The sequence below is a fragment of the Merops nubicus genome, unplaced genomic scaffold (genome assembly GCF_000691845.1).
Source record: "Merops nubicus isolate BGI_N331 unplaced genomic scaffold, ASM69184v1 scaffold20583, whole genome shotgun sequence".
NCBI classification, from domain to species: domain Eukaryota; kingdom Metazoa; phylum Chordata; class Aves; order Coraciiformes; family Meropidae; genus Merops; species Merops nubicus.
Window position 1 is genome coordinate 14,572 of NW_008598518.1, and position 25,123 is coordinate 39,694.

A 25,123-nucleotide genomic window follows, 5' to 3' on the forward strand; every position below is an offset into this window, starting at 1 on the left:
TCCAACACTAAGGCTGTGCAGTTTGTCTTACCAGAATGACAGTATGGCACATCACTACCATGGCAAAATGAAGAGCCTAGGATCGCTGTGGGGATTCGTATCTGTTACACCTGTCTACACAGTTTACTAAAGGTTTTCAGACTAGTAGAAGTTTTTTTATGCCTGACTGGGGTAGTTTAGAAGTTGCAATGGCAGAATACATCAGTTCTCTATTTTTAGTAACTGGAAAGGAAAGTCTCACATTGTTTACCATGAAAAAGGTACACTTTCTCAAAAAAAAGCCTGTAGACAGTGTCTACTTTAACCATGGTGACACCTACATTTTACGGTTAAAATGTGTGTGTTTAATTAACATATTTTAATACTTAGTTTCAGATAAATGGGTGTTTTTGCCATTTTGAAAAGACAAGGTATAAAACTAAGTGATCTGCTGCTCATCCTGGTTTGTTATAAGCCATGTAAGATACAGAGATCAGTGCAGCAACAGCAGTAGGGCAGTCATGGAAGAGGCTTCTAGGTGTAGTGTAGTGTGCATACAGTACTGCATTTGATGAAATGTTTTAATATTTATGAAGATCATTTGATATATATGTATTTCAAATGTAATTGCTAGTAGAGCATTTTGAAGGCAATTTTCCGTCAGTAACTGAATGCAAAAATGTGTCACAGTCGGGTCCAAACTAGTTTCAAATTATGTTAGGTTTGGCTTTGTGAGTTTCTTGGATTTTTTTACTTTGTTCTTATGGAAAATATTTTCTTTGGTATCTCTGTTAGACTATCTTGCAGTAAATTGGTTACATCTTGGCTTTATTTGATTTGTAGCAGAAACATCCACAGTTCTGTAAACCAGATGTTGCTTTCAGTTTTCAGAAGGAGTTCTCATTTGAGGATAAAGAAGAGCTTGCAAACAGCACAAAGGATATCGATGCTAATCTCTTAGCGGTACTTCCAAAAGGTACGTAAGGGAGACACGTTATGAACACGTGGTAATTTAACAGCCCAGTTTTAGTCTATGCAAGTGCAAGGCACAGTGAAAATCACTTGGGCACAGATGTTTATTTGAACAAGTTTTCTTTTCCCTGTGAAGTATGCATAGGGGATGGGACAAGGGACGAGCAGCAATGCTCTTTTACAGGCTCTTGTTACATCCCCACTCCATCAAGTTCAGCTTTGTTTACCTAGTTTTCAATAGGTTAAGAAGTAGCTGAAATTCAAAACTTCAGAGAGGTTTCTTTGTACTGTTAGATTAATACTGAATGCACAAGTATTAACTTGACTTGTAGTCATAGCTCTTTCCAGTCCCTTCGATGGTTGGTAGCATCACAGTGCTTGCATGACCCGCTGACTACATGCTGGCTTTTATTCTTGCATGCTAAAGGACCTGCACTACATCCAGGTTTGGAGATTTTTTTTTTTTTTTTTTTTTTTTAAAGTTCTATCTTTGAATAACTTATGAAGAAAACAGCCGTTACATCTTTTATCTTTTGACACAGTTGAAGAAGAGGCGAGAATCAATTACCTTGAATTATTTAGAGGAAACCACAATATACTTGAAAATAGTTCTTGACCAATAAAGGGTGACATTTGACTGAAGAACTACATGTAAATGACAGTAAAATGTTGCCTTTACTCAGGGATGTTGTGGATCTCAGAAGTTCGATAAAAGTTGTGTGGGCGTTTTGATGGTATTCACCCTTTTCAGACAAACTACAAGGCGAGATGCACTCATCCCAATGTAAAGGAACTGGCTTTCTGTTTTAATGTCATTTGCTGGAGAGTTCTTTATTTGTTGGAGAGAAAGGAACCCATCTTCCAGCATAACATTGAAGTGATATTTAAGTGATGGGCTTGCCTTTATAATATAGTCACTTTAGACGTTGAGAAAGAGACTTTATTGACGCAATGATGGAAGAGTGGTATGCATTTATATGGTACATACTTGCTGAGAGCACTAGTCAGTAACAATGCATAGGTCCCTCATTTCATATACTTAACCTTACAGCCGTGCTGGCCAGCATGTTAATTATGAGAGCCTTCACTTGGGAAACCACCCCTGCAAGTTGCTTCTCACTGAACTAAATTCTATTCTAAGATGTCTCTATTTTCTAAAAAATTATTCTCATAATAAAGGCATCAGATTTGGTGTGCACCAGACTTAAGGAAAAGTTAGCAGTGGGAGCTGATGGTTACACTCTGAGGAAAATACTTGAGGCCAAACACTTTTTGAAAATCCAGGCTTTTTTTGCCATCCAGGGCCCAAATTTAGTCAGATTTGCACATGTTTGGAAATTGGAAGAATACATTTAATTTTCAGCTGACAACTGACTGAACTGAGGTTCAAAGAGTCTAGCTGAAGTCTCACATGTTGCTGCTTGCAGTTAAGGATTGAATGTTAGTGTGACTCTGGTAGCTTAAACAGAAGATAAAAACTTCTCCAGCCTAGTTGGTAGGAGAGAAAGGAGATAGGAATGAGGCTGTGTTACATCTGCCTCAAAATGAAAATGTATACACCTGCATTCCAATGATTATTTGACATCTCTGAGAAATTAAGCCTTTGAAAGGTAAACTTTTGATCCATGCCTATTCAGGCTTCACAAATGTATGTGCTCACTCTGCTAGGGAATTTTGGAAGGCTTGATTTAGGTTTTACAGCTTCTGTATTTTCAAAATAAAACTGCTGTCACATGCCTGCAACTTTATCCACATGTGTCCCCTCTGCTGTTATCAAAGAGCTTTCATTTATTCTCTAATAAATGTTTCTGAAAGATTTCTGAATTCTGTAAATCTTCAACCTTAATGTAAGGAATTTAAAAAAAAAATATTTTTATAAGGTGCACTCCAAAGGCACATTTTAGTTTTTTTATTCTGGGATGAGACATGGAACAATACTGCTTTTGCTAAATTCTGTTACTGTAAGGTAAACTCTGCTCAGAAAGTCCACAGTTACCAAAAGTAAAATGCCTCTTGACAGTCTACCTTAGAGGGTATTCTACCATAGCATCCTGCTCAACATAGTAAAAGCCTGAAGTTCAGGGATATTCCTCAACTGTGACTGTTCTTCCTATTGACTTTAACTATATGGACCAATATTGCTTACAAAGTGTGTTGCCATGAAGATAAGGAGCTTTTACTGTGAAATTAATTATTTTAAGCTTCTTAGTCTTTTCTTGTGTGGTGAATCAGATCTTTGTGCTACCTTTTAGGTACAAATGTTAGTTATTCTTTAACGCTGTCATGAGTCTCTTTGATATGGTGTAGTTTCTGACACTCATGTGGAAAAACATCCCATGAACAGATGGGAAATTAGCACCAACATATTCAAATTGTGAGCTAAAGAAGACAAACTCAATCCCCTAAGCTTGCAAGGGCCAACCAGTGTCCTTTAGAGTAAAATTTCTCCAATTTTCTTTCATGTTTTGAAGTAAATTTTTTTTTTTCAGCAAAAGAAATCACTAGAGTAGAACACTTTCTGCATTTCCCCTTCCGCCCCTCCCTCTCCCCCCCGCCTTGCTTTTTGTGCTTTTTTCCCACCTCCCCAGGAGAAGAATAGTGCTGAAACTACTTTCACAAAAAAAACTCTGCAAATGTTGGCTAACTTAGCTGAAATGACTGTCTGGAATCTCAAGTGTGGAAAAAGTGTAAGACAGCACAGAGTAGTCCCATGCTATTTCTGTCCCATCTTGTTTGGGAAGGTGTTGGAGAGATGCTTCATGAGGCCAGTGCTCTTTTTAGGACTGCAAAGCAGTAGTAGAATCTCTGGAACTTCAGCTAACACATAGCAAGAGGGTGTTGAGCTAATGCTGCTGGGAGTTCTTTGCATGTTCTGCATTTCTTGGTCAAGTTGCCTTTGGGGGGGGGGAAACCAAGAATACTTTAGTATATGAAGCTATGCTTTAGAGCTTTACTAAAGCTGTGTAAAAGTCTTTTTCTCTGATGATGGTTTTACGGACTGTATATATTGGTGACTAGGGAATTAAAATGAGATTGGGATGGAATGTGGTTTTATTAACTGTGAGCTGTGGAGGCCTTTGACCTGTCTGAAGTGACAGAACAGTTATGGGTTTTGTTTTGATTATTTTATGTGTGTGTAGTAAACAAATGGAACAGAAAAACTCTTAATAGCCAGAGGAGCAGAACCCCAAGCAAAGGTGGGAGCAAAGTATTTGAGAAATCATTTCCTTTGGCGTGAATGTGAGACAAAGGGTGGTTTCATGTGCATAGACTGTTTAATACCGTTCCACTGACAGCACAGCTTGAGAAGGCAGAGCAGCAGCAGGGCCTGCTTATGTATTGAGAGAATGCTCATCTTTGCCTTGGTGTTGGTTCAGGATGCAGATTTTGCATTGCCCAGCTCCAGTTCACATTCCTCTCCAGAGGTCCGAGCCTGGAGCTTGCTGACTCTCGGTGGCCATCTAGCACTGTCAACCTGGTCAACAGTGTAGGCTTCGACCTGCTTTGCTGCAGACGCTGAAACTAGGCACAGAAGAGGTATCTCTTGGGTTAGCACTGTTAAGTGGCTACATACTTGGCTACTTTGCACTGCTGTCTGCATCGGATATCTGCTTGGTTTTGGTTTGGTTTTTTTCCCATGGAATCATCACAATCTGAGCTAAACTGGTTTGAGAAATTGATGCAGATAGCTTGAGACTACTTTCTGTAAAAATGTAGACTAAAGGGGTTGTTTTGGAGAGTCGCCCAGTTCATTTCTTTGTCCTGTTAATTGCACATTCTTAATAGGCACTCATCTGTAGCCTCAGATGCTATATTCACACCTCATTCTTTTGCTTCTCTGAGTAGTCATGATCAGAATACATTCATTCTTGCTGGTCCAAGACATTTTGCCTGGAGTCCTAGTGATTTTTAAGCATGTACGATTGATACCAGAGCCATTGTCAGTAGTATCTATCAGTATCTATGAGGCATGAGCATTGGCATTGACTACAACAAACATCCTGGATATGTGTTGGCTAAGTTGAATCCCTGAGATAGCTATGCATCTAAGTTCTTGTGGTAGAGGAAATGGAGAGAAGGTTCATCTGACCTTTAAAAGGGTGGTGTTTCAATAATGTTTATCTCTTCGTTATCTAGAGCTAAGTATCTAAGTCTGGTAGGGAAAAAAGCTGATAAATTTACTTCCACACTGGTGTGGAATCGTGTCTGCTAAAAACTTCTGATGCATTGGGTGTTTCTGATGGCAACCTAGGGCTGATTTAGAAGGCTGTAGATTTTTAGCTTGCTTTAGCTTTTGATCCCTGGGTCAACAGGAGCAGAACCCCAGCGGTGCGTTGCATTAGAATGGGTGCGCACAGCTTCTAGCGCCACATCCATGTCAAGGCAGTGATGTGGGAAGGGGGGTCAGGGGGCTGTCAGGCACACACACCCCCATGCCAGTTCACTACATCCTTTGGCAGCTGGGATGGTTTCTCTTCCTGGTGGTAGGAAGTCACACAACACTTGTTTATGTACCACTCCCTGCTCCAGTGTGGCTTGCAAGCATCACTGATAACTACACATGTGTGTATATATATAGGGATTACTTCATCTGTCATTCTGTCATGCCTCCTGCCGGTTCACTACTATTCTGTGGACTGTGACAGCTGTTTACCAGCACATAACAAACACCACCAAAGGGTTTAGGGGGAGAGAAGAAAAGTATATCCAATTAGAACTACAAGGGAAAATTAGCAAAGTAGAAAATGATTAATCATGCAGGAATATCATGAGGGTACACGTTAATTTTCATTCCAGTCATAAGTTACTAGGATTCTTGGGATTTGCTCAATATAAAGGAGTGGAGGAATGTAAGGAATAGGCAAAACTGTTTCTCCTCAAACATAGTCAGTTTCCAACCTTTGTGTAGACAGGGCAAACTGTAATTCCATACTACCTGGTTTTTGAAACAGGTTACTACAGCATGTAAGCTTTACCTCAAGTTATGAAAATACATGTTGCCCAGTTTATACTACATCTTGAAAACTGCCAGGATGCCACAACAGATTCTAGGTTAGCCTGAAAGTACCTGGAAGGGAGGGCTCCTTGGCATTTGCACTTAGGTGCGTAATGCACTTTGGACAACATAAACTTAATAAACTAGGAAAACAAGAGGACAGTACTTGTTCCTTGACAAAAGCTATTTCAAACCTCTTAATTTTGACTGTTCCTTCTTATTCTAAAGCATTTTAGCAAGTTTCTGTGAGTTTCTGAAACTTAGTAGCTTATAAACTGTATAATCTTTTGTTGTCTCAGTTTCAGAGTTAAGAAAACTGTTTGAACCAAACAACCAAGATTTTTTGGAAATGAAAAGGTAAAAAGAAAAAAGCCTTTGGCCTGTAAAACAAAACACACAGTTTGTTTTGTTACCTCCTCTTAGAAGCTCTCCCCTCAAGTTTTCGAAGATGCCAGATGTCATGCTTTTCACATCTTTTTCAGGAAGGAGAGAATAGCTAGACGCTTAGAGGGAATTGAAAATGATACTCAACCTATGCTTCTACAAAACTGCCCAGGATCAGTCACCCACCGTTTACTAGAGGAAGATACACCAAGATATATGCGTGCAACGGATCCCTACAGTCCTCACTTAGGTAAGTAGTATCTAATGGCCAGTCTTGTGTTGCTGAATTATTTCATGTTTACTACCCTGTCATTTCTGTGGTAAATAGAGAGGAATTTTATAGAAGAGCTGTGGTCAGGGTTTTTTTTTTTAACTTGTCGACATGTCTTGGACAACTTGTCCAGTTGTCTTATTTGAAAAAGGTTGTTTGCATATGTTGTTTTAAAATAACAATATTTTGATATGACACTCTCAGAGAATTGCAGTACTATTTTCTTAATCTTTTGTATGTGCTTTTGGAGACATAAGTGCAAAAATGTCATGTGGTTGTGTAGTTGCTAGTAAGCTTTGAAGTGAAAGAAAATGGAAAGCTTTTAGTTCACTCAGTGTGAATGGTGGGTAGGGTACTCCGAGTTTTGGGATGGACTTTGCTTACATGTGTTGTACTTTTGACAGGAAGATCACATGAAGAGGAGGAAACTTCAGATTCTTCTGTAGAAAAACAACCCAGATCATCCAGATACAGAGCAGAAATCACAGGAGGTAACACAGAGCCCTTGTATAGCACAGGAAACATGGATGTCCAGGAACTAGAGTCAAAAGCAGAAAGAATAGCTAGGTACAAGGCAGAGAGGCGGCGCCAGCTGGCAGAAAAATACGGATTATCTCTGGGTTCTGATTTGGATTCTGACTACTCATCCAGATATACACGGGCAAGGAAAGATCCCGAGAGCGTGGAAAGAAAGGGAGTGAAAAGTGAAAGGCAAGATGATGAAAACAAGGACTGTGGCTCCCTGTATTTGTCCAGGACTGAGACAAAGGAGTCAAAGAGTGTGATCTCTGAATCCAAAGAGTATTTCAGCCATGAAAAAGATGATGTTCCAGATACAGAAGACCTCTCAAACGGAAAGAGTATTAGAAAAGCAGATGATGACAGTGCCATTAGACAGGCTTCTGACCCCTCAGCAACCTTGGATAGTTCTGTCTCTCTTTCAATTTCTGAACGAGAATTTTCCTCCTGTAACGAAGTGCCAGTATCACCAAAGCACACCCCCAGAGAGTCTCTCTCTTCACCGAAGCGGGCAGCCTCACCAATCCATTTGCAGAATGACCAGCCCGTGCACAGTAACATCAGACAAAGGTAAGCATGATTTTTATTTGTTTGTTTATACAGTATATTCCTTTCTCTTAATCACCATCTGCAGCAATATCTACAGTATTGGTGGCTTTGGATGTCTTAGGCTGGATTGGTTTGGTTTATTGAATCATAGTGTCTTTCTGATAGAAGGAAGTGGGTATCTATTTCTATGATTAGATGTGTCCTTGGTTTCACTCTAGAGATATGTATCTATAGAGAATTTATGCTTAAAATTAGTCCCTTTACGGGGGGGGGTGAAATAACTGATATTTAAGCTATTTACAAAAACTAGAAATTAAAACAGTTATGGTTCTAAACCTGTTTTTTTATTTTCTCTTCCTCTAACCTATTAGAGCAAACCTTTAACTTTTTTCGTCTGTATCCTGTAATTGTTTAGATGGCAGGTTCCAAGTAAAGACAAGTTGTTTCACAGTGGAGATTTGAACAGATTCATGACAGCTTCTGCCAAAATAACACAATTATCAGAGTTAAAAGCTGAAAAGTATCTCGGATCAGTTGAAATAGGAGTTGATTTGTTTTCCTGCTGTGAAAGTGTAAAAACCCTTTTGAACTACGATAGTTAATCTTTCAGATAATATCAAGGTATGTGTGTGAAGGGCCAGAGGGGAGAGTTAAAATTCCATGCTGAATTTGGGAAGATGTACCCTCCCTCATGGTATGCAGAATTACTTCAGCTTCAACAAATTTACTCCAGTAACAGGGTAACCAGAGTCTTTCAGAAGAAAAATAATAGTTTTCACTGATTTCACATTGTTGTTTCACATAGTAGTGCAAAACCAGACTGTCAAAGTGTTACGGTGAAAAAAACCAATGCGTGACTAAGAATTTTTTTAAGTATGTTTTTCCTCTTAACTGTGATTTTTTCATTTCTAGGTAGGTGGGTAGATGGAAAATAATACCTGTGAAAACTTTAAAATATAGCAGCTCAAAGTTATGTAAACTGCAATGTGAACTTAATTATGAACACAATCTGCATCATGCTGAGCAGTGATGATTGTTTTTAAAAACCTGAAATGAACTGGAATAAACTGAACCATTTATACTTTCCAGCACTTTTTTTCAGTAGGCTCAGAAACAAGCTACCTTGACTGATTGACTTTCTTTCCCGTCAAAATCACAAAACTTGATTCTTACTTGTTGTGGCCTTTCTGATTAACTCACATAAGTGTACCTTAAAGTTTGAGTGCGGAAGCAATCTTGCGTGTCAAAGGTTAAGCAGCTGGTGGATTGATTAAGTCATCTATTTACAGTGCCTGTAAACTGCTCAGATGTACTTAGCCTTCCCTTTTTGTTTTCCTTTATTGCACAGAATGCACCAGTAGCAGGGTCTTAATGTTTTTTCATAGCTTTTCATTATTCATGTGACTTAATCCTGCTCACCTTCTTTTGCATGGCCATGTGGCTCTATGAGCTATCACTAGACTCTCTCAATTAAGCCAAAATTTAAAAGGAATATTTTCATTTCAAGAAAACCATCAGAGAGAAAGGGAGTCAACATACTTAGGAAGTGCCGTCTTATTTAGTTTGTTTTAAACTTCCAATTCTGCTAGTGCAGTACAGAAAATAGTTGTTGCAAGGTCATCCATACAACTGAGACCAGAGTTGTACTGAAACAAGGAGTTTGAGTACAAGGAGTTGACTGGGTGTTGACTCCTTCCTGATAGGATGGCATACTAGAGCAATAGACCTTTGGCAGTCCGTCCCCTCCTTTCCTTCATAAAACAAAGGAAACAAAGTTTTCAGCCTTATGAAAGCAAAGAGAATAGCCCATCAAACCTCACAGCCAAGAATGTGTCTCCTGCAGTGTAAGAAGGGGTGTTATTTTCTGTGCTCTCATAAAGCAGTCCTAGTCCCTGTTTCTGTGAGGGGGAACCAATGAAACACTGAACAGTGAAATACCTTCCGGGTTGTTCTCTTCCACCTCAGGAGCAGCTGTGCTGCGCACAGTGTTGGTGGGATGGCAGTTGCCCTGGAGAAACAGCATGCTGCCGATAGAGACTCCTGAGTCTGCTCATTCACAGATTAGCCCTTAATGTGGAGAAATCGGATCTCCTTGTAAAGCTTTTTCATTTTTAGCTAACAAGTGTGGGTTTTCTAAGGCAGCTCTCTAAACCAGTTACAAGTTCAGGCTGAAGGCATTGGCAAATCACTCACAAATTCCAGCTGTTCCTTTTTAAAGCTGCCACTTCTGGCATGACCATTTTTTTTAGTAATAAAAGGTGCTACGAAAGTTGGGCAGAAGAGAAATAATTAAGGAAACATTGCTTTTAATGGGGGCATACTTTTTCATTTGTTAAATGTATTATGTCCCTAAGAGTTCTGATGCTGTGTAAAATACTAAGGGATCAGCTGTGTTTGGCAAGCACTGGGGACAGGCCCCTTCTGCAAGGTCATCTTTGGAGTTTTTGGAGACTTAGTTGTTCTCCATTTCCAGCTAATGAAATGGTAAGATCCATTTTCAGGTGAATTCTGATGTTAGGATGGTTCCAGATTTTGAAATCCATCCCATTTTTGGTATGGCCATTTTTGCTTCACTGCTCTGCAGTAGTGCCATACTAACATATGAGGGTGGGGCAAAAGCAGCATGAATAGAGCTGGCAGATCTTCAGGGATCCTCTCCATAGAGTACAAAGAGCTCTCAATCCCCAGGTGTAAGAAATCAAGAAAGGAAAGCAGGAGACCAGCATGGCTGAGTCGAGACCTGCTGGTCAAACTAAAGGGCAAGATGGAGCTTCCTGAGGTGGAAGCAGGGACAGGAAGAGTATAAGGACACTGCCTGGTTGTGTAGGTAGGGTCAGGAAAGCCAATGCACAGCTGGAGCTGAACTTGGCAAGGGATGCAAGGAATAGTAAGAAGGGCTTCTTAAGTGTATGTCATCCAGAAAAGGGAAGCTAAAGAAAGCATAACCCCCTGATGAGAGAGACTGGCAAGCTGACAACAGCAGACAAGGTGAAGGATGAAGTACTCAACAACTTTTTTACCTCAGTCTTCACTAGCAGCTTCTCTTCCTACACCTCCCACGTGGATGGACTGCAGGATGGGGACTGGGAGGGCAAAGCCCCTCCCACTGTAAGAGAAGGTCTAGTTTGTGACTACCTGAGGAACCTGAACATGCATAAGTCTATGGAACCTGGTGAGATGCATCCCAGAGTCCTGAGGAAACTGACTGATGTAATTCCCAAGGCACTCCATCATATTTGAAAAGTCCTGACAGTCAGGTGAAGTACGTACCTGGTGATTGGGGAAAAAAGGAAACATTGGACCTGTTTTTAAAAAGGGTAGAAAGGAGTACTGCAGGTACTACAGACCTGTCAGCCTCACCTCTGTGCCTGGGAAGATCATGGAACAGATCCTCCTAGAAGCTATACAAAGGCACATGGAGGACAGGGAGGTGATACAAGACTGCCAGCATGGCTTCAGCAAGGGCAAGTCCTGTCTGACCAACTTAATGACCTTCTGTGATGGTGTGACTGTATCAGTGGACAAGGGAAAATCTGTGGATGTTGTTTATCTGGACTTGTGTAAAGCCATTGAGTCATTCCCCAACACCATCTTTCTCTCTGAATTGGAGAGATGCAGATTTGATGGGGGGACTAAACAGTGGATAAGGTGCTGATTGGATGGTGGCATCCAGAGAGTAGTGGTCAATGGCTTGATCTCCAAATGGAGATCAGTGACAGGTTGTGTCCTTCAGGGGTCCATACTGGGACCAATGCTGTTTAGTATCTTCATCGATCGAGACAGTGGGATCAAGTGCACCCTCAGCAAATTCGCAGATGACACGAAGCTGAGTGGAGCAGTTAACGCACCTGAAGGAAAGGATGTCATCCACAGGTAGCTGGACAAGCTCAAGAGGTGGGCCCATGTAAAGCTCATGAGATTCAACAAGGCCAAGTGAAATGTCCTGCACCTGGGCTGGGGCAATCCTCAGTATCAATATAGGTTGGGGGATGAAGGGATTGAGAAACAGCCCTGCAGAGAAGGACTTGAGAGAACTGGTGGATGAAAAGCTGGACATAAACCAGAAAGCCAACCGTATGCTGGGCTGCATCAAAAGTATGGCCAGCAGGCCAAGGGATGTGATTCTCCATCTCCACTGCGGTGAGACCCCACTTGGAGTAGTGTCCAACTCTGAGGTCCCCAGCAGGGGAAAGACATGAATGTGTTGGAGTGGGTCCAGACCAGGGCCACAAAAATTATCAGAGAGCTGGAACACCTCTCCTATGAAGAAAGGCTGAAAGTGATGGGGTTATTCAGCCTGGAGGAGAGAAGGCTCCAGGGAGACCTTATTGTGGCCTTTCGGTACTTAAAAGGGACCTACAGAAAAAAACAAGGACAGACTTTTTAGCAGGGCCTGTCATGATAGGAGAAGGGGTAGTGGTTTTAAAGTAAAAGAGGGTAGGTTTATACTAGATATGAGGAAGAAATTTTTGTACAGCAAGGGTGGTGAAACATGGCACAAGGTTGCCCAGAGAGTGTGCAAGGTCAGATGGAACAGAATTCTGAGCAACCTGATCTAGTCCCCTGCTCACTGCAGGGGAGTTGGATGAGGGCACCTTTAAAGTTCCCTTCTGACCCAAACTATTCTGCGATTCTGTGAAAATGTCATAACTTAATGCAGATTGGTGGCTGCATTATCACTGATTTCAGATTCTTTCTGGATGAGCCTTGGGGTTAGTATTTGCATAAACCAAGTTTCCCACTGTTACTGTCTGTCTTAACTTTTGAAGGAAATCATCTGCACCCACCAAGATCTTATAGCAGCAAGGATTTAAACATAGGATTTAGTCTCTTGTTTAGATACATGTGTAGGCAATAGGTGGTATTTTAAAACCCAAGTTACCAAGAGCCAGTTCTTCGTTTTAATACCCCTGAGAACTTCCAGTACCAGTGTATACTCACTGGTGTGACATACAGAGGTTTAAGATGAGCCTTGCAGAAACTCTTGTCCCTGTCTCTCAGTGGTAAAGAAGTTATTGCCCATTTCCATGCAATCTGTTTGAAGTTACTCTGGTAATCTTCTGTAAGGCCGGTTGCACAAACAAAGTAAGGGCTAATACCAGCTTTCTAGATTTCTATTTTGAAGTCAGTGCAACATATATGTATATACATTTATATAGTTCTTAAATAAGGGTTGCAAAATTGTTTTTTGTTACATTTAAATTTGCTGAGTTCAAACTGGAAAATAAATGCAGCTTGCTTTGGAATACATATGAAAGCTTTGTGCCTTCAGTCCTAAGAAGACTTAATAATCAATCCTATTATCCATCACTGAGGAGACAACAAAGAGCTGAGAAGGTATCATTTGACGTTGTCTGCATTTGGCTGCTGAAGTGGCTGATTACACTCAAAACATGGCTTTCATTCTTCTGACTGCTTTCTTCAGAGGATGAATGATCAAGTACAAGTAATTACTGCTTGGGCTGTGCCCACTATAAAAATGTGCCAAAGTACACATTAAGAGAGGAGAAGGAAGTCTGCTTGCTTCAAAGCAATTCCAGCTACTGAGACTGCTCCTTCGAAAGGTTTTTACCTACTATTTGGTCACTTCCTTTAGGAATTCAGAAACATTTGGAAAAATAAAAGGTGTTTTAACAGTTGGTGTTTGACTTTGTTCTAAGCTTTATTTGGATTAGATGGCAACTGTAGGTGAGTTCTCAAATTTAAACTTATTTGCAGTAAATGCACTGTTATCTTAAGAACAGTCATTGATTTGGCCTGTTTCAACTATTTTTATTAGAAGACCAGCTAAGAAAAATTGAAGTAGATGACCTGGAGCTAATTTGGGATTCTCATCCTAATTGGCTCTACTACAATGAGAGGAGTTCTTCCTTTCAGACGTAGCTATATGTAAAGGAAAGCCATCACAAACTGAGACGTTTGTAAACATTATTGTGGCTGGAGAGCCTGTGCTTGCAAAGTTTAAAGTTTTTCATATGATCTACTGTTGCTGAGGGACTGTAAGTGAAGGTAGGCATGAGGAAAGTACTTGAGAAACTGTATGTAGGTAGTCTGCAAAAAACACCCTTTCCTGTAGAGGTCTTAAAAGTTTGCATTGCTCTTTTTACTTTTTATGCTTTTAGCTCCCAAACAGGAACAGAATCAACTCAAGGCAAGATCAAATCAGGGTTTATTTTGTTTTTTTAAGCTTCTCCTTTCCCCTGTCACCCAGTGTTACTTGAACTTAACCAAGTTTGCGTTTCTGACGCTTTTGTGAGGTCTACAAGAGGAAAGAGGGGTTCCAGGTGCTCCGGAGAATTTCTTAGGAAGTATAATATAGCCATCTGAATTTCTAACTTCATTAAATTCATATTATTACTTCATAAGAATGGTTTTAGCAGCTTTTCCAGGTGTTCTTACATAAGCCCTTCAAACTGACCTGCAACGGCAAATTGCAAAAATAAGATTGGAGATGCTTTTATTTCTCAAATTCTAGACAATGTACACTTGGAAAAGTTACCTTTGCAGAATATTTACCATTCAGAACACTTTTTAGATATTTGTGGAATTAATATGATGCTTTGTTTCACAGTTTATGACTTTTCAATTTGATTAATGTGATGTGGTTTTATTTTCATGCAAACTCCTCTGTAATTGAGTAATTGGAAAACAAAAAAAAAGTTGTGGGGAGGGAAGATTGGGAAAAACAATGGGAGCATGTGTTGAGATCTCAAAAATTACCTTAAGTTCTGTTTTCTGTAGTAGTGCAGGGAAAGCAAAACCTGAATGGTTTCTTCAGAAAGATTCGGAAGGGGACACAACTTCACTTATCAGCTGGCCCTCCAGGTATCATAAAATGTAGCTGTGTGGCTAACAATCAGACTACAAACTTTCCCTTTCTTTCCCTTTACTCTGTCTTCATTTAACACTTGCCTTTAATTTCCCTTTAACAGCAGCAAGTTAGGAAGTGGTGGATAAACAGCTGTTGAAACTTTTCTGAAGCATCTGCTTTTATTGTAACTTAGGATCAATTGGTATTTTGATGAAGTACAATTGCCCCTAGCATCTTCCACAGCTCCAGTCATTCTGGCTTCCACTAATTTTTATAACTTCTTATTTTATGCCACTTTGTACTCTGCAAACCAGCAGATTTTTATACCACCCGCTAATCTGTCTTAGCATTCCCTGCAGTTAACTCCATGAGTTCCAAGGAGATGGTACAAGAGAGGTGGGGGGAAAAAAAAAAAAAATTAAAGCAAGTTAGTGATCAGAGCTACAGCAGCTGCTTTCTCCCAGATTGGTAACACATACATTAGCCCACCATGAGAAGCATTGCAGGAAGACTCTTTTCTGTTCCTGATTAAAGTAGTTCTTATAACCCAGTACTAACACCAGTGTGGATGTTCTGGAGGATGCTTGATATGTGTAGTTTAAAGAATCACTTTTTCAGACTGATCACACTCTCTGTGCTTAAGTAGCTTTAAGAAGATTCCCTGGTAAGTGCACCAATCCTCAGGGATAAGAAGCACCAAAATATTAGAAAGGCTGGTGTTACAGGTACCTTTGGATATCTTCAATTATTCCCTCTTTTGTCTTTTTTTCTAAACCTTGCTTTTTAAAGCTAATTTAAACTCCAAAAAGTCTGTTGGTAGCAAGTGTGGAGTTGCATATACTTGGAAATGGATTCATTACTTTGAAATAAAGAGTTAGTCTTGTATTGTATTTTAGTTTCTCTCCCTTCTCAGAATGCAAATAATTTTTTATACCCATATGGGAGAGGAGGAAGTACAGGGCTTGCATACACAGGGTTCAGAATGAGATATTTACAAATGCTTGCCCTGTAAGCTGTCCAGGTGCTCGGCGTGGCTGTAAATGTGCTGGAAAGCTTACCTGCAGCTGTAGCCACAGAGCAAAAGCTGCCTCTGGCTGCACGTGCCTGCCTTCTGGTAGTGCACTTGCATTAAGTGTCTGAAGGTAGACTATGACTGTTTTGCATGGATGTTGTACAGGTCTAGAGGTGTTTTTGGAAAATACGCTGAAGTAAGGTAACTGTTGGGAACATTCGTGTGAGTTATGCATGTTAGAATGTAATGAAACATTTTAAAACAGAATGACTCTTTTGCGTGGGATGTTTTATTAAATCCTTTTCTCCCATGCAAGCCCTATGAAGGGCAACAGCCATGCCATAGGTTCATTTTGGGCTTTAAGGCTTGCACTTTCAAAATCTTTTCTCACTTACTGAAACAGGTTACACTACATGTTACATTTTAGATGTGCTTTTGCGTATCATACAAGACAAGTAAAAAAGTCTTTGGCAAAATATCTGAAGGGCTAGGTAAGGATAACATGTTTTTTCATCTCTTTCCCCAATGCAACAGCATCTTGATGTGATGTAAGCTGCCCAGTGTTTACACATAGACTCGTAGAATCGTTTTGGTTGGAAAAGACCTTTAGGTTCATCAAGACCAACCATTAACAACATTTTCAAAAATCTGATTGCATATCTGATTGCAAATGGGAGCTTGCAATTTGAGGCTGAATCCAGCGCCTTGATAATATAGGCAGCAATTTTGATCATCTTGTTTGTTTGAGATTATGGGTATGTGCTGTTTGACAAATGCAATTGCAACCTCATGGGACATGCTGTACATTTCAGAGCTTGCTCAGTTACCTTCTAAGGAGTCATGCATGTTTGGGGGCCTATGAATCACTCAAATGTTTTTGAGCAATGCTATTGCTAAGATTCAAGGGGGAGGCAGGGGTTGCATCATAAGATTGCTTTCTTTTATGTGTTGATTGCCTTTTATTTTAATATAATGTTGCTGTCAGTACCCAAAGTAGGTTTCTGTGTTCCTTCCCAGACTGGGTATTGCTGTTCACAGCTTTAATCCTTTTTCTTTCTTAAAGAGTAAAAGTTAGAGAGAAACTGGTGAAAGAGGAAAGTGCTCGTGGAAGCCCTGAACTTGTCACAGACACAGTGTCTCAAAGAAAATCCCATCCCGTGCCAGCCCACTCTATGCCTCTTCAGACAGAAACGTCTGCCTTTGATAGGGCTATAAATCAGCCTGTCAGTTCAGTCCGCCAACCAATACATGGCTATATTCAGCCTGCTGGCATTGCTCACACAGCTCAGCTGATGGCAGCACAAGAACCAGCAAACATCTCTGTTGGCAGCCTCCTCCTACCAGACAGCATTGGCCTCTTAACAAAATCGTCAGCAGCTACTGCACCAGAGAGTGAAAAGAAAGAGGTGCTCGGCTGCGAAGCAAAGCCTGATGAAGAAGCTTCCTTGGAGGGTGAGCAGGCTTCCAAAGGCAGGAGACCAATTTTGCCATCTGAGATACGCAAGCAAGGGAAGAACCATGAAGGCCTCTTTGGAGGAGGAGAGTTGGATACCCCTGTGGGGAATTCCTCTTTCACAAGCAAGCTGAAAGTTAACTCAGAAGTTCAGAGAGAGCTGGAATGCAATAAGAGGCAGACTCCTGAGCAGCAGTTTAAGACCCCTGAGAACATAGAAAGGAGTGAAGCTGTTATGTACATACAGAGTGGGTCGGTATCACAGCCTGCCAAGGCAAAAGCTCCTGTTTGGAAAGTGTCGACAGCAAAGCATAAGGTCCTGACTCGCTCAATGTCTGACTATACTGTGGCTCCTAAGCTAGAAGCTTTTAAAAGTAAGGAGAGCGTGGAAGCAAATGCACCAAACGGTGAGATTGGCATGGTTGACACAAAAGTCTCTGTTGCCCAGCTCCGTAATGTCTTTCTGGAGACTGCTAATGCCAACAAGAAAACAGAACTGTAGGTGACATTTCAGACATATTTTTGTGTGAAGCTTGCACGTCCTTGGCAAAAATGACACACACTCAACAGCAGTTGTGTTCTGCACTTAAAGCACACAGCTTAGCTTTCACCAGTGTGTACTGGAGGCTGAGATGGTTTGAGTCCTGCTTTTGTGCTTCTGCTTGCTAGTGCAAGTTGTGATGTGGGGTAGCTGGAATGTGTACGTCCACGCATGTTACTGGAGGAGCATGCAGAGTGATCTCTAGTGAATTGTTGAGGTGCTTACATCTGTGCTTTACTTCTCTCTCCTGTTTTCTTTTCTATGCACTTTCTATCATGTGGTTTAAAAGCGAGTCTTGGTCTGAGATGTCAACAGCAGGTAGCACTTTGTTTGCCAATGGTGACCGTGAAAGAGGGCCACGAAGGCCGAGGCGCTATTTCTCTCCTGGTGAAAACAGAAAGACTTCTGAGAGATTTAAAACTCAACCTATAACGTCAGCAGAACGGAAGGAGACAGATAGGTAGGCACGTGTGTAGCTGTTTGTAGCATTTGGTGCAGGTGGACATGAACAAGCTTATGAAGAGACTTTGTTAATTTATTAGCATAAACATTTTACAAGGTTATTGTTTCTCTTTAAAAACAATCAAGTATTTGTTGTATCTTCTTACAAAATAAAAAAAAACGCCGCCGACAAAACCAGTTTGTTGCAAATCACCCCCCATGTAAAATGGTGAACAGAGAATCATAAAGTATTACAGCTGTCTGGTTTTCTCTAATGATCAATGCTTTTGCCTTTGTGTAAAGAGCTTCCTTTCCATCTCCTCTGCTTTATAATTTCCTTTTTTTGCAAACAACCAAAGCTACATAGTTTGTTAAAAGAGCTGGCAGCAAGTCCTAGACTTATCTTCTGCAAGGTGAACTGGAAGTCATTTTCCTTTATTGTATTTAAGTTTGGCTGCCATTGCTTGCCTTTCTGCTTTATTAAAGGATGTCAAAGTGGAAACTGTTGAAACTTGAAAAATACGTAGTTTTCCCACTCCTAAGACTTTTGAGGTCCTGCACTTTAGATGGAGTTTTAATTTTTGATGTCTTGTTTCCAACTAACTTGTTTCTGTTTGATAATTTTTCACTAGGTCCATCTTGAGTGCAGAAACACCAACTGCTGAAGGTATGTTACTCTACTATTTTCTGATGAAGAAATGGGAGCAAATGTGTTTTAACTGAAAAACTATTGATAATGCAAGCAAAATCCACTTGAAGATAACTATCATTACCTATAATATGTTTGAAGTGTTGCTTTTCCTTGCACCATGTCTACCACAGACTTCATTTTGAATTAATTTAAGTCCAAAAGTCAGTCTACAGATACTGAACTTCATATGAAGGGGGGAATGGCCTGACACTTTTCAACATAGATTTGTTTGGGTTTTTTTCTTCTGACTTGGGCAATAAATAAGCTAGTTGGAGGGGGAAAAAATAAACAAACAAAATAAATAAATAAAATAAATTTTAAAATACCACATCAATACTTTTTAATTAGTGGTCTAGGACTAATTACTAAAAAAAAACTTCACTGTTGTCTGAAACTGATATTGGTGATGTGTTTTCTAGCTAAGGAAGTTGCAAGTTGCTCATTATTAAATTGTATAATTAAGTTGCCATCTTGCTTCTCTTTACCTCTTGTCACTCTCGGCAAGTCTGGCACAAATTAAGTAGGTAATCTCATGAGTAGCTAAATTTAGATTTAATGCCTTATGCTATTTGAAAGCTGATACTCTTTGCAGATTTGAGATGTTGGCTCTTGGACCTGGAGGATGCTGATTTCAGCTCCTAAGGATACCAGTTGAGCCTCTGAAAACTGGAGACACAAAGTGGTATTCAGAATTACCAGCTTCCAGGATATACAGTCTTGTATGGTCAGCTAGTAGGAAATATATGTTCTTTACAGCAGCATGAATGTTGACCCTTAAGACAGTCTTTCAGTCTAGTTATTTTCATAGTCTATGTGTTCTCATAGACTAATGTTGATTATTCATAAAAGGTTGTCTGGATAACTTGAACGCACATGAGCTGTCCTGAAGACAAGTCTTTTGATCAAAAAATCCTGTTAAGCATTTTCCTCTGGTGCAATACATGTAAATGCAAGTAAAGTTTGCACAATTTGGTTCATGATAAGCCATTTGTGAAAGGGGAGTAACATCCACCTTATTTGCTGTTGGTGTTTCTTGTCTTGGTAAAACATAATTTTTGTGGAGTTCAGAAATCATTTAGTCAAAAAAACACCTTTCACTTAATATGAGCTTCATTCATTACACTCAGCATCCTTTTTTTTTTTTCCCCTTTATGTAGATGAAGAAAAGTTGGATGACCGAGCCAAACTAAGTGTAGCTGCAAAGAGGCTGCTTTTTAGAGTAAGTATTACATTTTTCTTATAGAAGGCTGTTAAATGTTTTGTGTACAAGATACTGAAGAACCCAAAGAGCATTAGAATGAAGTGTAATGGAGTTAATGTCCAAGCTACATAACTTTTTTACTCCATCTCACTTACCTATAGAGTATACCTATTGCTGTAGAGCCTTCTTTAAGAACATCATTTAGAGACGCGTAGTTAGTTTTAACTCTGTGGCACATACTGTGCAATTACATCCTGCTTCTAATTGAGAGATGGGCATTTGGGAAGTTTACCCCTTTGCATGCAAGAAAGCTAAGAAGAAAGTACTGGTTTAGAACTTTTCTTCTGTGGTTTTCATTGTGACATATGCCCTCTTAGGAAATGGAAAAATCATTTGAAATGAAAAATATCCCCAAGCCACCCACCAGAAGTTCAGCAGTAGAGAGAAGGCTGCGGCGTTTGCAGGACAGGTCGCACACACAACCCATCACCAGCGAGGAGGTGGTCATTGCAGCTACGTAAGTCTTCCACATACCTCGGCCCTAACTTGGGTTCCTGCTTTTAAATCTGGGACAAGGTCCCTGTATATGTGGTGTTTACAGCTTTGTAGCAAGGAAAACATTTATTGTTAAGAGCCCACTTCCTTGGGAACCACAGGGGATACTATCTTGAAATTCCTTTTTAGAATTAGAGGGACTAGCAAAGCATAACTTGTATGAACTGTAATTTTGTAGAATGCTTATGAACCTATAGATTAGGTAAACGGGATTAATCATAGCCTTGCTCTGTAACCAAATGAAAAAGATACTTCGTGCTGAGGGATATCTGTACAATTTCCTATGGAATGTATTTGTATTGGGGAAAAACCTTTTATGCTCTGAAATCCCAAAGGTCCTTTTTGGAAAGGCATTTCTTTCACTCTGGTCATACGTCATGAAATTTTCCTGAAAAAAGGAAAGTCGTTTTGGGGAAAAACTAAACAAAGGTTAATGGATGTTCACCTTGTGATCTACTAAAAGACAGCTTATGTTATGGGTAATGAGTAACTTAAGAGACAAGTTGTTTGCTCCTCTGAGTTTTTAGTTCTTTCAGAGTATTTGAAGTTATTTTGCAAAGGTTGCAGCTGATAACTCAGTTAACCATAATCATTGCTGGTTTTTTTTTTGTTTGTTTGTTTGGTGGTTTTTTGTTTTTGTTTTTTTTCTGTTTTGTTTTGGTTTTGGTCTTTTCTGTAGTTAACACTTAATGTATTGCTTTTCTTAATGCTTTTTTCTTCTCTCTCCCTGTGAATTTTCCTTCCTTGGCAATTCTTTAAAGTGAATCTACCCCTGCTTCACGTTCTGTGAATACCCACACAGTAGTGACAAGAGTACCTAGTCCCACTGTAGTTAAGAGCACTGTACAACCTATCAGGTACTGGGGGGGATAAACATGCATGTTACATGGAGCACAAGATTCCTCAATAGCAGATGCATCTTTAAAGTCTTGAATGCCTTTTCAATGTCTCATGTTAGTAATTGTTTCCAGAATATTTAAAACATTTGTCAACTTCATTTATGTTTGCATGATAAAACAGTGCAGCTTTTTTTTTGTTTTCGGGACCTTTCTAACCACACTTAACCTGTTCTAGAAGCAGATTCTTCTTTATAAAAGGAAGGAATTTGCATGTGAGCAAAACTAGCAGAACCCTCTTTGCTCTCGTACTCTTTTTTTTATACAGTAATGTCATCTTCAGATGAAAATACCAAAGCTGGGCTTGATTTCACAAGCAGTACATAATCCTCTTTGTCTGTCTCTACATATATTTTTTTTGAACTTGCAAAATTAAAGGAAAAATAAGAAATTGCACCACCTATAGGTAAAGTTGCAGAATACCGTTACCTGTTCTGAACGAGTGAATTTTAGCAGAGACCACGGCAGGGAAAAAAAAAAAACGAAACCACACACATAAAAAAAACCCTTACTAAATTCCATGAATGCAGCTGAAGGTGAATAAAATATATTATTGTAGAGACAAATGCAGTTACAGCTTTTATGAAGGAATGCGTCTGCCTTCAGCATTGGTCAAACAATCTTCAAAATTAATGGGGTGTATTTCAAAATTATTTTTTGTTGTTGAGTTACCTCAAGTAACTCAAAACAAAAGATAGTCTGAATTCTGTTCCACTTCAAATTATAAAAGGCATTACAATTTATGTTAACATAAAATCAGCACTGATTTGGAGTTTAAAATCTGTCTTTCAGATGTTTTTATCATATATGCTTCACAAATTATTTCTAACAAAATTGAATTTTGCATAAATTGTACTGTAGGACACGTTTGTTCTACAGCAGGCCTCCATAATATAAATGTCTCTCCATAACTCTGTATTCTGTATAAAGAGATTGGTCTGAAAAGTCTCTCTTTGATCTTGAGTTCCCCTTCTGAAAAATCGTGTCCTAATTAAATGAATTTGTGAATGAAAACTTAACTTTTTTTTAAATCTTCAGATGTTGAATTATAATTCATCATGCCAATGTTGAACCACTGCATAACCACTCAGGCTGCTCTATTACATTGGCTATTGTGCTTCACCTGCAGTTCTGCTTCTATCTGGTTGAGATTTTAAAAGGCTTCTTCAAAACTCATTGCCAGTTCTGTCTCCTCAGCTTGCAGGCATCGGCACACCAAAAAATTTTAGCTAAAGAGGAAATAAGAGCAGCCAAAGAGGCGATGGGGCAAGATCAGTCTGAGGAACCAGACTCTTCCACCTTAAGTTTGGCAGAAAAGATGGCTTTGTTTAACAAACTGTCTCAACCAGTATCCAGGGCCATCACCACAAGGAGTCGAGGAGATATTAGGCACAGGAGAATGAATGCTCGTTACCAGACTCAGCCAGTCACTCTTGGAGAAGTTGAGCAGGTAAGTGCAATCCTAGCACTTTTCCATTTGTTTCTTTGTATTGGAGAAGACAGCTTCAGCTTTAGGTGCCGTAAGAGCTGGCCTTTTCTTTGAGCTGCACACTCTGGTCAAACATTCACAGGAAGAAGCTTGTCAGGAAGCAGTCTTCTGACACTGATGAACAACATCCTCTAAAATGTTCAGCTGCACTGATGTGCTTTTTTTTTTTTTAAGTAATTCAAGAGTATATCATCTTCCTGATTAGGGCATGCTGTTCCTTTCACGGTGCTTGTCTTTTCCAGTATCACGTGTCTTCTAAAGGTAAATTTTTGACCAACAGACTGAGAATTGTGGCATGCTTCATCATGCTTTACATGTGTTTTCAGGGAATTTTGGAACTTTGTCATGCACAACTTCCAGACTCTTTACTTGAAAGCACAATATATTTCCATTATTGGTCAAGACATACTCTATCATTTTCCTCTGGGAGGGGGCATGGATTTGATTTTTGTTTTTCCCCTAAAAGCAGAGTACTTCTGAAATTCATAAAGTTACGGTCAAAATGAAATTATTTAATGTGTGCAGTGGAATTGGACTTCCTTTTCTGGAATATATAATTGGAACTGCAAAAGAATGTCTTTTTAGTGAAGATTAAGCATAAAATTGCCCAGCACTGGTCTTTTGGAGCAAAATGTTCATAATGGGATCATAGAATGGTTTAGGCTGGAAGGGACCTCTAGAGACCATCTGGTCCAACTTCCCTACAAAAGCAGGGAAATCTCTACCTAGGCCAGGTCTCCCAAGGCCTTATCAGGCCTGACTTTGAATGACTCCAGGGTTGGGGCCTCCACTGCCTCTCTGTGCAGTCCATTCCAATGATCTATTACTCGTATATTAAAGGTTTTTTTCTTTATAGTAGTGGAAACATCAGTCCCTTAGTATTATAGCTTTAAAAGAAATCATGCTAACAGTGAAACACAACTCTGCATGTTGGATTTGTAGGTATTTGGATCGACCTGAGTTTTAGGAAGTTCCTGCTTTTCGTTTTTTTTATGCGCTTCTTTCATGAATATCCATTTTCCATGTTTATTGTAGTAGAACAGCAAGAGGGTAACATTTCTCTAACCATGCTGCTGCAAAACTGTACATTTTGTTGTATTTCATGCTTACTTTATGCCTTGGTGGACTTGGTAGTGTTAGATTAATGATTTTAAAGGTCATTTTCAACTGAAATGCTGCTATGTTTCTATGATTCTACTTTACTTAGTAGAAGTAGAACCTTTACTTACACGGAGTAGTGGTAAGTATTTGGCCAATTTATCTTAGCAAGGCTTCCAGACCTTACATAGTCCTCTTTCCATTCATTTTCCACATGCCAGCTGCTGTCACAGCCTGGCCTCTTCAATGATTGTGTCACTAACTTGCTTGGGGGCCAGGAAGGTGGTAACAGAAATGAGTGAAGCAGATCAGAAAAAAAGTGACAGTTTGTCACATTAGTTTGTAAGACTTTTACAGAACAAACTTTCTCTTCAGGAACAGAAACACAGAGGAAATGTGTTTTATCATCTCTTTCTGAACCTAGCAAAAGAAACCAGGTTTGACTCTGTACCAAGTTAAATAGAAGTATCTTTTCAAAAAGGCTTTCTATAGTGAACTGTTCATTTGGAGTGTTGGGATGTTTTGAGATGCACTTAGAGTTTTTCTGGGTAGAAACAAAAGAAGGGTACCAAAATAGATAACTAGAGGTTACATTACCAAAATAAGTAACTACAAATGTAAGTGTCTTGTAATTAACACTGGAATCTCTTTGCTGATCTTTTCTAAATTTCTAATTCTGATAGATGCAATGGAAAAAGAGTAAACTGGTAACTATTTTCTTAATCTTTCTTTGGAATCTTTGAGTTAACATAGTAGTCTTTGCTCTGCTTTCCAGTTTGTTTAATGAATTAATGTGCTGTCCATGCTTTATGAAATTCGCATGTGCATTTTCAGTTTTCAGTTGATTTCTTTTTCCTGGTGTAATTTTTGTCTATTCATTTGCATGCTGTTCACTAGCCCTGCACTTTAAGAAAATGACAAAAAAAAAAAGCCAAAGAAAGAACCTCTCCTGATGTATATGGAGGCACATTTGTCAGTTTTTATAGTTTTTGTCTCCTTTGGAGAAGACAAAGCCAAGCTCTGCATTTCAGAAAAATTTTGTATCTCAACTGTCTCTAGGAAAATTTAGAAAGTTACTATATTGGAAGAGTAGAAACAATAACTGTTCCACTGTGGAGGCTAGCAAAGCAAATTTTGAGGGATTTCTAATATGGTCATTAGATTGAAATACTTTGCTCAGAGATGTACATGAGAGCCAATGTTTATATTTGAAAAAGTCTTAGAGTAACAGTCCTGGATGAAAGTGATTTATGTGGCAGAAGCAT

At 39.5% G+C, this 25,123-nt stretch overlaps 1 protein-coding gene across 1 annotated transcript in view; it reads left to right on the forward strand.

Moving 5' to 3' along the window:
* The window catches only part of LOC103769845 (supervillin-like), a gene marked incomplete at its 3' end in the record, with an annotated part of 62,716 nt that overhangs the window by 4,381 nt on the left and 33,212 nt on the right, over positions 1 to 25,123 (forward strand). The window contains 13 exon segments of the mRNA XM_008937084.1: positions 864 to 955; positions 6,247 to 6,304; positions 6,430 to 6,581; positions 7,007 to 7,691; positions 14,412 to 14,495; positions 16,557 to 17,444; positions 17,777 to 17,947; positions 18,561 to 18,595; positions 19,777 to 19,838; positions 20,198 to 20,337; positions 21,137 to 21,232; positions 22,469 to 22,721; positions 24,542 to 24,565. Coding sequence (XP_008935332.1) covers positions 6,297 to 6,304; positions 6,430 to 6,581; positions 7,007 to 7,691; positions 14,412 to 14,495; positions 16,557 to 17,444; positions 17,777 to 17,947; positions 18,561 to 18,595; positions 19,777 to 19,838; positions 20,198 to 20,337; positions 21,137 to 21,232; positions 22,469 to 22,721; positions 24,542 to 24,565 — 2,598 coding nt within the window.